The sequence below is a fragment of the Alligator sinensis genome, unplaced genomic scaffold (genome assembly GCF_000455745.1).
Source record: "Alligator sinensis unplaced genomic scaffold, ASM45574v1 scaffold59_3, whole genome shotgun sequence".
In the NCBI taxonomy this organism is placed as follows: domain Eukaryota; kingdom Metazoa; phylum Chordata; order Crocodylia; family Alligatoridae; genus Alligator; species Alligator sinensis.
The window spans coordinates 487,846-499,645 of NW_005842856.1; the positions used below are offsets into that span (position 1 = coordinate 487,846).

The 11,800-nt window shown below is 47.5% G+C and overlaps 1 protein-coding gene across 7 annotated transcripts in view; it reads left to right on the forward strand.

The window, feature by feature from the left end:
- The window catches only part of DENND4C (DENN domain containing 4C), a 121,539-nt gene that overhangs the window by 20,208 nt on the left and 89,531 nt on the right, over nt 1–11,800 (forward strand). For all 7 annotated transcript variants that reach the window (XM_014525644.2, XM_025191760.1, XM_025191759.1 and 4 more), the window contains exon 2: nt 1,086–1,407. In XM_014525644.2, the coding sequence (XP_014381130.1) occupies nt 1,103–1,407 (305 nt within the window). In that variant the 5' untranslated portion in view covers nt 1,086–1,102. The remainder of the gene's footprint in view (nt 1–1,085; nt 1,408–11,800) is intronic.

The window sequence follows — 11,800 nt, forward strand, 5'->3', positions numbered from 1 at the left end:
GCGGGGGTTGCCCTCGGGCTGGGTGGGGGTGGTGGGGGCGGCTGTGGGAGGGGGCTACAGGGGGCTGTCCACTCTGTAGCTCCCCCTCCCAGTGCCATCACCAGCCAGCCTGACTGCAGCCCCAGCCCAGCCCCTGCCACCGGGAACAGCTTGGCACAGCCCCGGCCCTAGCCCACTCTCGCCCTGTGCACAGATCCAGAGGCACATGGCCCCCATGCCTCCTCTGGGGGTAGCAACAGTGGCAGGTTTTTCTTTCCCCCCGCATCCCCTGGACAAGCCTCTTGAGGCTCTGTCCCCTGCCCTGGCTGGGCAGAGCGTGCCCCCTGCCCTAGCCCCACTCCTTCCTTACATCAGGGGCCTTGATCTGCCCCCCCCCCCCGACTTAGCAGCCAAACACTGGTCTCAAGGCTGCATATTAGTAATTGGATTGGTATCGGCTCAAAAAATCTTTATCACTGCACCCCTAGAGCTGGGAACTAGGGGCGGGAGGCAGCAGGTCAGGAGTGGCCATCAGTGTTTAGAAATGTGTCCTGGTACGAAAAAGATTGAGAACCCTGATCTAAAAGATTCGGTGTTAAAGCTTTTAACTCTGTGGAATAGAACAGATGAAGTATGTGGAGGAAAGTTGTGCTCATGTGTTTTCTGTTATGCATTACACAGTGTACTATAACACAAAGTTTAAAAAGGAATAATTCAGTTTCCTTAGTGTGCTGTGCTACCATGGGCTAGTTTTGAGGACATTAACATATAAACTTAAATTTAAGGGTACCTGGATGAATTGATGGTACAGGGAGACTTAAGGATGGCCACAGTTAACAAAAAGTCATTTGAGCCTTTTTGGGCTCTTAACTTGACAGAGCCTGTAGTTACTATAATTGATCTTGCCTACTCTTGCCAAATGAGGCTTTGTACCCCAAAACACCTGATTATGGCATTACAGGTCAAAACTCCAGTTTCTTCAACTTTGTGTTTAATTTGGCAGAGTTTGAGATTTACATTTCTGTTTCTTTGGTTTTGGCTGTTGTGAGGAAGTTGTAGAAATATTATTACTTGGAAACTATGAACAGGAATGTTTTTATTTTTAGGAAATTGAGATACAACCATGATAGAAGACAAAGGTCCAAGGGTGGCTGACTACTTTGTAGTGGCAGGACTGACTGACACTTCAACTCTTCTGGACCAAGAAATAAGCCGCTGTGAAACAAAGTCAACCGGTCCAAAGGCTCCAATTACAGACATTGCTGTCATTATCAAGTCAGCTGGTGAAACTGTCCCTGAGGGTTACACCTGTGTTGAATCCACCCCCACAGCCCTTCAAGCCAACTTGAACTACGGCAGTCTTAAAAGTCCAGAGCTTTTTCTTTGCTACAAGAGGGGCTGGGACAAACCACCTCTTACAGACATTGGGTAAGATTTATTTTTCTAGTGATTTCTATTATCTAGTGATCATAAATGGTACTTCTGTACAAAAAGAGGATGATGCCTGAAGCAGGGAATAGTAAAAAAAAAAAAAAAAAAGAAAAAAGAAAAAAGAGAGAGAGAGAATTGGTTCTGACAAATTTTCTTTAAAATTAATAAGAGAAACAAAGGGGTCTAAATCTGAAATTTAGTAAGTAGCAAGTACATTGAGGTTTGAGATTTATTTTCTGGTATGTAAGAATCGCAGAGTGGCTCAGTCGGAGGAGATATGAACTGGTGAATGGTATAGAAGGACATGGAAATAGAAAATATTATGCATATCAATGATTTTAATAAGATCTAACGAATATGAACTTCACATAAACACCTTTTAAAAATAGCTTTTGCTTTTTAATGGCTATGAACAATATATCTGGTGCTAGCTGTCTTGTCTGGAGTCTCTGAGCACTTGTAGGATTGCCCGCAAGGTCAGGCAGGGTTGTATAGAGCAAATTAACCTTGTAGTACAGCTCTTCTTGATTTAGTTATGGCCTCCAATTCTGTATTTAAAATAAATGCATACATACAAAATTATAATATTGCATCTATAAACTTATTAAAATAAGTCTTTGATTTTTAAAACTTTTTTGGAGCTTATTTTTGCAACCAGTAAATACTGTAAGAAGTTTGCTGCTGATCCTGTATTGAAAATATTTGTGAACATTTTTTTTTCACTGAGGACAAATACATTAGCTTAATTTTTTTAATGGATGCTTTTGTAGCTTCATGTGAGCAATATTTCATAATGGAAAGCCCTGTATTTTGTTTACTCTTGCCTCAGATGGTCATAATTTCTGAAACCACAACTGACTTTTCTTTCAAATTCTGCTTTAGAGAGTAAATAGTCTTCCCAAAATATTTCCTCCAAGAGTTGGTAGAGGGGATGAATTGTAAAACTCAGTCCTTCAGTATTGGAAACAGTTCTCTGTGGAGCTTATAAACTCCTGTATGCTGCCTTACTCACTAGCAGTCTAGGCTAATGCTGGGGCTAGGCTTGGATGGAAAACTGTTCTTCTGTCTGAAGATTTTTGAGATTTCTTTTTCCACTTTAGGACAAGACAGTAATTTTTTGGGCCTTTTTGGTAGAAAAATATGAGATTAACAACCCTCCTCAGAAGAGCCAGTACCTCAGTAGTTAGGGTACTAACCTGTCATGTGAAAAGTCCAAGTTTCTGGTGAGTAACCTAGTGACTGACCTAATAAATGGCTGCTCTGGGGTGTCTGCCATTGATGCTGACCAGAAATTCAGTCTTTTCCAAGAATGTTGAATTTATTCTTATACAAAGCTTTAGTTTCCCTGAACTGGCATTTTTCAAGTGGAAGCTCGAAGATAACTTTGTTACTCTGTGCTCTACCTGTTTGATGCACGTGCTTTCTTTCAGGATTAGACACATTATCTTTGCTGCTTTTGTTTTCTTTAATGAATATTTTAAAGTTACCCGTGCCATTTGCCAATTTTTATTTGAGACCCAAGGAATCTCATCAGTTTCCAATAGATAGGTTTTGGCAGTGACAAATGGCTTACTGTTCCTTTAGGGAAATGAAATGTTAGTCTTGCTTCTCAAATGGCTAGTCCATTGGCCTCAGTTTTGACAAATGTACAAAAAATGTGCAAAACTGTCATAGAGTTGTTCAGGTGGCACTGGTGAGGTAGGTTCCTATAGGAAAAAATAGTGAGTTGTGTAATAAATTTAATTAAATCCAAACTGCTATTAAAGGAGGCAGATGGCTGTCATAGCAGGATGTGGTTGTACAACTCCATGCTACCACCCCTGCTGCTGCCTGGTGGGCAGGGGACACCTCACCTTGGTGGCCATGGCAGTGTGGCTGGCATGAGGCTTCTGTAAGCAGCAGCACTGAGTCTCCACTCCTTGCTCTGCCCTCCTATGCTGGGTCGCACCCACTGGGCCACGGAGGCAGCTCCTGCCTGGTGCCTGGTTTGTCCACGCCTCAGCCGTATGCCCCATGCCCTGCTATTGGCACAGAAATCTGGGGGGGGCATGCACCCCCAATGCATCATCAATGGTGTTACCTATGCCCGCACATGCCTCCTTCCCAACACACCCCTTGCCCCATGCACATGCACCTTTCCCCGCTTACCCACCTGGTGCAGTGGGAAGCTGTGCCAGGAGAGATCAAGGTGGGGGGGGGGGCAGGAAGGGGTCATAGGTCAGGAGTGAGGGGCACTGGCGGGGCTGTGGCTTGGCAGTGAGGGGTAATGGCATGAGCAGGGGCAGGGCAGCAGCATGTTGGGTGTTACCAGATTCGCCCATCACTTTGGGGTGTGCTCATTTATTAGGGGTACATTTTTGGGGTCTCTGTAATTCTATCAATGTGCTGCTTGTGTTACTTGTATTTCTATATGGAGCTGTATCTCTCCCTTCTGCAAGTCCTCACCCCCAATGGAGCTATCTTGTAGGACTCAGTTTCAATGGGGCTGGGTTCCTTCAGCCACCAAATCAGTCAAATACATACACACATGCAAAGATTAATGTGACATGCCTGACCCGGCCAGGTTGAGCAGTGTGTACAGGCTGATGACACCCTCATATATGCCAGGAATCAGTTCATTAAGGTAGCAATAAAATGCAGTCAGACACAAGCACACAGGTGAACAGAATACCTCTGAATCAGGCTAGGTGTGCAGCTGACACCGCTATGAGCCAACATTCAGTTCATTAGGGTATGTCTGAGCCAAAATGGGTCAATCAGCCTATATAGGCTGATCCACTTATGTGTCTCAAACTCAGCATATCCCAATCTTTTGCCCTAACTGTCTTAGTAGCAATAGCCCAGCGGCAAGCAATTATTTTGGGCAGAGGGCCGCTTAGCGAGTTTTGGCAAGCTATTGAGGGACACATGGGTAACCCTGCCCCTTGACAGGTGCCCCACCCCTTGTTGCCATCTTGGGACCAGAAGTCCCACCCTGACCTCTGACCCTTGCCACAGGAAGTCCCACCCCTTGTCCCCTGGAAGTACTTCTTTGGAGAAGAAGGTTTGCTATCTTAGAACTGGAAAAAAACCCATTATGTACTAAAAATCAAATACCCATAATATTATATTTTAATTCAATTAAAAATATATATTTTTGTCTTGATATGTGTGTGTTTATGCTTTATATGTAGAAGTGATTGCATAATAGCTCAAAATGCAGTCCTACTCTTGTATAGTGTGCAGGAGTGTCGGGGGGTATGGGTGGGTGGATGTGGGGTTTGTGAGGAGCTGTGGATGGTTGTGTGGTATTTGTGGGATGTGCGATTGTGTCTGGAGGAGGGTGTGGCTGTGGGGTTTGCAGGAAGGGTTCCAAGGGAGGAGTCAGCTGGGCCCTTGCTGCCTGAAGACTCGTGGTCATGTTTGCACTCCAGCAGCTCCTGACATGGCCCAGGACGCGGGAAATCCAGGGAGGTGGCACGGAACTTGCATCACGCTTCTGAGGCTTGGGGTGGTAAGGCCTGGCTGCCCCCACCACGGGTGGCCTGGGGGTTGCCACCACTCTGGGGGGATGGCCCAGGCCCCCACCACACACCACAGGGGCCCAGCGGCCTGGCAGCAGCTCGCCCCCTGGCCCCCGGACAGGAGGGGAGGCTGCACCAGGAGCCAGAGCAGAGCCCTCAGCTGCTTTTCTGCTTCAGAAGCTCCTGCAGCTTCCAGGAGGCTGGAGGCCTTGGGGAAGCTCCTGGCCGGGGCCGCTGGGGGTGGCACATGGCCCAGGACGTGGAAAGCCCAGGGATGTGGCAACGGCCTGGCTGCCCCCCCCCACGGGCAGCCCTGGTGGGTGCCACCATTCTGGGGGAAGTCCCAGCCCCCCTTCTGCCCCACAGAGGCCCGACAGCCTGGCAGCAGCTCACCCCCTAGCCCCAGGATGGGCGGGAGGCTGCGCCAGGAGCCGGAGCGGAGCCATGGCTGCATTTTTTTGCTCTGAAAGCTTCTGCAGCCTCTCCAAGCTTCCCGTGCCCTGCCAGGACCCTGCCAGGTTGTGTCACCCAAAGCAGCGTTGGGAGGCTACCTGCGCTGCCCCTGGGGCCGGCCAGGAGCTTCCCTGGGGCGCCTGGGCTCCTTGCGGCCGCAGGAGCTTCTGGAGCAGAGAAGCTTCGGTTCTGCTCCCACTCCTGGAGCAGCCTCCCCGCCCGTCTTGGTGCTGGGGAGCGAGCTGCAGCCGGGCCCCTGTGGGGCGGGGGGGCCTGGGCCTTCCCCCCGGGGTGGCGGCACCCACCAGAGCCTCCCGTGGGGAGTGCAGCCGTGCTGTTGCTGCCCCAAGCCTCAGGAGCAGATTGCAAGTTCTTGTGCCACCTCCCCAGGCCATGCCCCTGCCGGGTTGTGCTGCCCCCAGCAGCCCCAGCCACCCCCTGCACTGTCCCCAGAGCTGGACGGGGGGTTGGGAGCCAGTGACAACCGGGCAGTGCCCTGGGCCCAGTGCCGGCAGGGCATAGAGCAGGGTGGCTGGAGCCCGGGGTGCAGTTGGCTGGGTTCTACGGAGCAGGACTGGGCTGCCCCAGCAGGGAGAGAGGGCCACCCTGCTCTGGGCCCTGCCGGTGGTGGCTTCCGCACACCCCCTTGCTTCCAACCCCCTGCCCCAGCTCCGTGGTTAGGTGGGGACCAGCACATGCAGCCCCGACCCCCTCTTGAGTTTCTCACTCCAGCACAGGCGCAAACAGCCCATGGTCCCTCCAGCGGTGTGGGGAGGGAGGGAGGGCAGGGTGGTCCCTGCTCTTCCAGGGGCCTGCTGCCCCCGGCTCCTGTCACTTTTGATGGGAGCCAGAGGCAAATAAATATTAATATAAAAAAAATATCTAGGTGCCCTGCGGGCCAGACAGGATGGCCTGGCGGGCTGCATCCAGCCTGCAGGCCATGGGCCATATTTTGCCCACCCCTGTGATAGCCTTTTGATGAGCAAACCCCACAGTAATTTTAGGTTTTACAGGGATCTTTGGCTTAGGTAAAAGAAGCATTGTTGCAGAGCAAGTGGGGAAGGGGAAGCAGAAAAGGAAAAATACACCTGGTTACCACCAGCTTGACTATAAAAGTTATTTATTGCTAAGTATATGAAATTTATGATGGTACTAGTAACAATAGCCATGCAAGGAAAAACAAACAAAAATAATTACAATATTACCCCGGTTCAATTGAGTATTTGGGGAAACCTAGCTCAAAGCTTAACTAATACAATTCAGGTTCAGAAAGCTACGGACAGGGGGAGGGAGCTGGGATTCCAAGGCACTGGGATGTTCTGTTGATGGCAAAGTTCCTAGCACGATCCTTGGAGGTTAAACAGGCAGTGGAAAAAGACAATCTGTTTATCCCAGCTTCTCAAGAAGAACAGCAGATGGTGTCAGAGAGATTTCTTCCCTCTTGAAGCACACTGGTTGCTGCTTTACAGCTTTCTTATACCCTTAATCCAGCCTCTTCAAAGGATTCTTTTAATTGTGTAAATCAAGAGGGTCCCAAGCCATAATTGACGGGAAAAATCCTGTTACAGTAAAATCTCTGGTAACCGGCACCTTACAAACTGGCATGCTCTGTTAACTGGCACGCCGGCTCATAAGGAAAAGTGAAACTGGAAGTGCCCACCGTGGCACTTCCGGTTTCTCCGAGCCCCCACGGCCAAAGCAGCCTGCACTGCTCAGCCCCCACGGCCTGGGGGCATAACAGGCTGTGCGGGGCCTGCCTCCCTGTCCCACAGGGCCCATGGGAGCGGCAGCGATGCTGTGGGAGGAGCGGCAACGCTGCGGATGCCATGGGAGAAGCTGTGGCCCAAACAGGCAAGGATTCCTGTTTGGGCTGCTCAATTAACCAGCATATTTTGTTATCTGGCAGCCCCCATTCTTGGCTTCTGTAGTCTATTATGACTACAGAAGATATACTGGAAGGGTTACTGCATTATTTCTTCTCAGATGGCCTAGCTATGCTTGCACTGTGAAGTCAGCATCAGTGTTTTGTGTTTTACGTGTTGTGAATAGGCCTTATCTTAGCACGACTTTCAGATCTTACTGTAGTCTTTTAACATACTTAAGGGGATTACTTGGCGCATTCATAAACTTTGTGGGGAGGACTTCTACCAGTCATCCCGAAAAAGTATGACAGCATTTGTGGTCAGGGCTCCAACGGGCTGGACGTTGTGATGAACCTTAACCACTGTTCAAATGTCGCCCATACCCCCTCTGACTCGGTCTCTTGCCTCAGCATCCCCTAAACCGGCAACCAAGTTTTAGTCAACCAAATTTAAATAGGCCTCCCATACTGGGACCAGGGAATGTACGACCCAAGATGCCTATTACATTTTTCTTCTGCTTAGTTCTAGTGAGGTGTGGGGGACAGGGAGGGAAAGGAAAAGTCCATTGTAAGTCCAGCAAGCTGGGTGCTAGGGTTCTCTCAGGAGCACAGAGCTAACAGATAACACAGGGCTACTCAGCACCACAAAGCAGCAGGGAGGGAGGGGGACAGCCACAGCTCGACCCATGTCCTAGTAAGCAAAGGGTGCAGGGGGAATTCTGATTTTTCCATCATAAAAAAACAAACAAACCCAAAATCAACTCCAAACTATATAGTTATTTAGAATGTATTTTATTATTATGATTGAGGCACTGGTAAGCTTACAAATTGCTTAAAAATTGCAAATATATCAATAAAAATTGTGCTCAACTGATACCTATCTATATATATAGTGGCATTTCATTTTAATCGTGGAAAAACATGGATTTGGGGTTTTTTTATGAAAGAATTTTGGAGATGCTCATTCAAGTGAGGTGGGGCTGAACGCCAAAGACGGTGCTGTAGTGTTCACACTTAGCTTTCACGGGCATCAGCAAATTTCACAGGATGGTGATGTCCCCATTTTGTTGTGTTTATTGGTAATAGCTGGTATACTCAGTCTGTGGGGAAAAGAGTGTAACTTGAGAGTGTACTAATACTTAAAACTTTTTTCTATATTTCATAGAAATTTAGGCTAGAAATGCTTATTTTTGAGGAAAGTTGTAAATTTCTGGAAAAGCAGCAATTGACTGTATTTACCTGAATCCAAGATGACTTGCAATTTAAGACAGCTGCCCAATAATTATATTTTAGACATGGAAAAATATATATAAATTTGTTGTAATCTTCTGCTTCTAGAATCTAATTATGAGGGGTCATCTTAAATTTGTTCCCCACTTCTACCTCTTCCCCTTCTCCCCAGCCACTGTGGTGGGAAAGCAGGTATTGTGGGGAAGATAAGCACTGGGGAAAGCAGGCAGCCTGATCCCTGCCCCTTGCTCCGCTCCTTGAAACCTGCCCCCCCCTGCCCCCGCAGCCAGTTGCCCCTCCTCTGCCTCCTTCCCCCATCTCTTGCCTTTCTGCTTTCCCCTGCTTCCACTGCTGTCCTTGGCTGATCCAGGCATAGGGGGAGCCCCAGAGCCACTGGTGACCTGCTCCTGCCCAGTGCAGCAGGGAGCAGCTGTTCTGGGAGCCCAGCTGAGTTGGGGACAGCAGTAGTAGTGTGCAGATTCCTTCTTCCCTGCCTGGCTCCCTGCCAGTGAAGCAGATCGGGGGTGGGAGGAGGTGGAGAAGAGGGGAGAGGAGATAAGCAGGGAATGGACTCTGGCAGGAGGAACCTGCACGTTGCTGATGCTGCCCTCTGGCCAAGCTCAGCTCCCTGCACACGTATTCCACAAAGTTCTCAGGCACCAGGGGAGCCCCAAAGCCGCTTCTGCTCCACACTGCAAGGAGCAACAGTGGCAGTGTACACTTTCCTCCATCTAGCCTGGTCCCAAGCAATGGGTTGACAGGGGGAGGGAAGATGGACAGGGAAGGAAGAACCTGCAGGCTGCACCACTGCCACTGTCTCCAGCTGAGCCAGCCTCCCCACGCTGCTGCTCTCCACAGCTCTCATCTGGAGCGTTCTGATACTTGATTCTAAGTCAAGTCTTGGTTTTCCCCATGTTGAATGGGAAAAAAAACTTCATCCTGGAATTGAGTAAATAGGGTATTTTGCTGAGGATGTGCTGATGCATTGCTTCATACTTTAACTCTAAGAGAGCAGGTAATGACAATATACACACATGCAATATAAAAAAAAAACTTATAAAAGAACATCAGAGGTGTTCTTGTACATGTAAAGAGAGAATTCACATCTTGAAGAAATGATGGCTTCATTCCAAGACAGTCCTCATTCAAACAAACCCTAATGAAGTCAGTGTAAAGACCCCGGTTATTTAAAATGGCCTTTTGGTTTGGGGCCAAAACATGAAATTACAGAAATTAGGAACAAGTCTTACCTGTCAAAAGGTTTATCTCCAAAATGTGGTACAAGTGTAAACAATATGCTCTGATCAGGGCGTAGCCTCTGTTGCTGACTCTGAAAGGGCATAATAGTTAGAAGCTGTGATCAATTAAGTATATTTTTATACACTCAGAGAGCATGTCTACATATGCATTAATGCGCCATACTTACTATTTAGTACCTCCACCTCTGAAGGCATGGCACCATGAGCTAGCTCCAGATCTTCTTAGTTTTTCAAGCATGTGAAGATTCAGCTGCTTGAAAACTTCAGCCTGACTGATTTAGTGATTCATCAGTTTTAGTACTTGAGAGAGTTGTAATTACAGGTGCACTGTCTACTTTAAAAAAATGAAATGGACTGTAGACTAGGAAGTAGATGCTGTCATCCTTGGAAATAAGAAAAAGAAAATAATTAGCTTGTATCCTTAGTGATGATAGCCTTTAGGGTACGGAAAGTACATTTGTTAAATCTGACACTTTTCTGAATGTGCAAGTGCTTCATGAGTGCTATAGAAAGGATTAGACCAAACCATTACTTTGTTGTGTGTGGGAGGAGGACATGAGCTTTAGTTATATGCTGTGGTATAGCTTGACCGCTGCTTTTCTTACCACTGGCCATAGCCCAGTGACTCACTTTCTACCAAACATACATATAACTAATTGTATTCCTAGAAGGTATTTAAACAGAAAACATTAGCCAATTAAAAATGGGTAGTTTTTAGGGTAAGTCTTACAGAGCCCCAAACAAACCATGAATCTCAAATCTGCTGGTTTACTTTTTCTAAAAGTTCCCCAAGGCCTCCAACATTTCTCTTAACAACAACTGGAATGATTTCAGTGACAATGTAATGCTTCTGAATGCTGATAAACACGTAGCATAAGATATAGCAAAGTACAACATGAGCAAATATTATGAAAGTTTGCTTTGCCTCTGACAACGCAACACTTACTCCTCCTGTAGTTAGACACCTACATTAAGTGGCTGGACTTTCAGAAATGGCGAAGACCTACCAATCTTTAATTAAGTCTCTTTTTTTTTTTAAAGTTTCTCTGCAAATGTTAGTTATCTGTTAACTATACTGTTATTTTGCCCAGGTTCTTGTGAAACTGTCATTAAGAATACAAACTTCATGCACGGTAATGACTTGGCCATATGCCAAGCTAACCACAATCCTAAAAGGCCAGCCTCTGTGCCTATACAGATAACCTGATATAAGTGTGTTTATTAGCAGGGATCCTGGCTTTCTCTGATTTAAAAATAAAAATCCCTCTTGCCTGCCACTCCAATAATTAGATTCCCAATTTTTGGATTTAAAAAAAGTAACCCCAAATCTTTAGTGTCTGATTCATCCTTTCTACCTGCCCACTAGACTGTGGCTTCCAAGCTGTGTGAAGGTCCCAATGTATTCCCAGAGCTCGGGAAACTCCTTGGGTTATTTCTGACACAAAGTGCGGCCCTTGGTCCGAGGCCAGTCCTTCCGGAATTCCGAATCGTGGAATTGTCTCCTTTAGCATCACTCGAACTACTTCCCTCGCCTGAGTGGTTCGGCACGGGAAAGCCTCGGTCCATCCAGTCAAAGTATCTATAAGTACCAATAGGTACTTGTAGTGTCCTTTCCTAGGAACTTCAGAGAAATCTATTTGCCAGCATTCGCCTGCTAGCAGTCCTTGTCTCCCTGTTCCCGGTGGAGGTTTGGGGGAAATCTTAGGGTTGTTGGCACAACAGACAGAACATCTTCGCACTATCTGTTCTGCCATCTTCCTCATTCTGGGTCCCACTACAATTCTTCGGAGACCTTGGGTCATGGCGTCGGTACCCAAGTGAGTGCTCTGGTGATATTCTTGGAGCACTTTACCGAGAATCAATCTTGGCACCAAGACCTGCCCTTCGGGCAAAACCCACCATCCATCTCGTCGTTCCTTGCTTCCCAGTTTCTCTGCAAGTTGATTTTCTTTTTCAGTGTACTTCGGGGGTCCTTCTGGTAGTACCACTTGAGGCACCAATGCCAGTATTGGAGTCTTTTGGACTGGTTCTCTAGCGGCTCCTTTTGCTGCAGCATCAGCCCGCCGATTTTCTCTTATGACCCC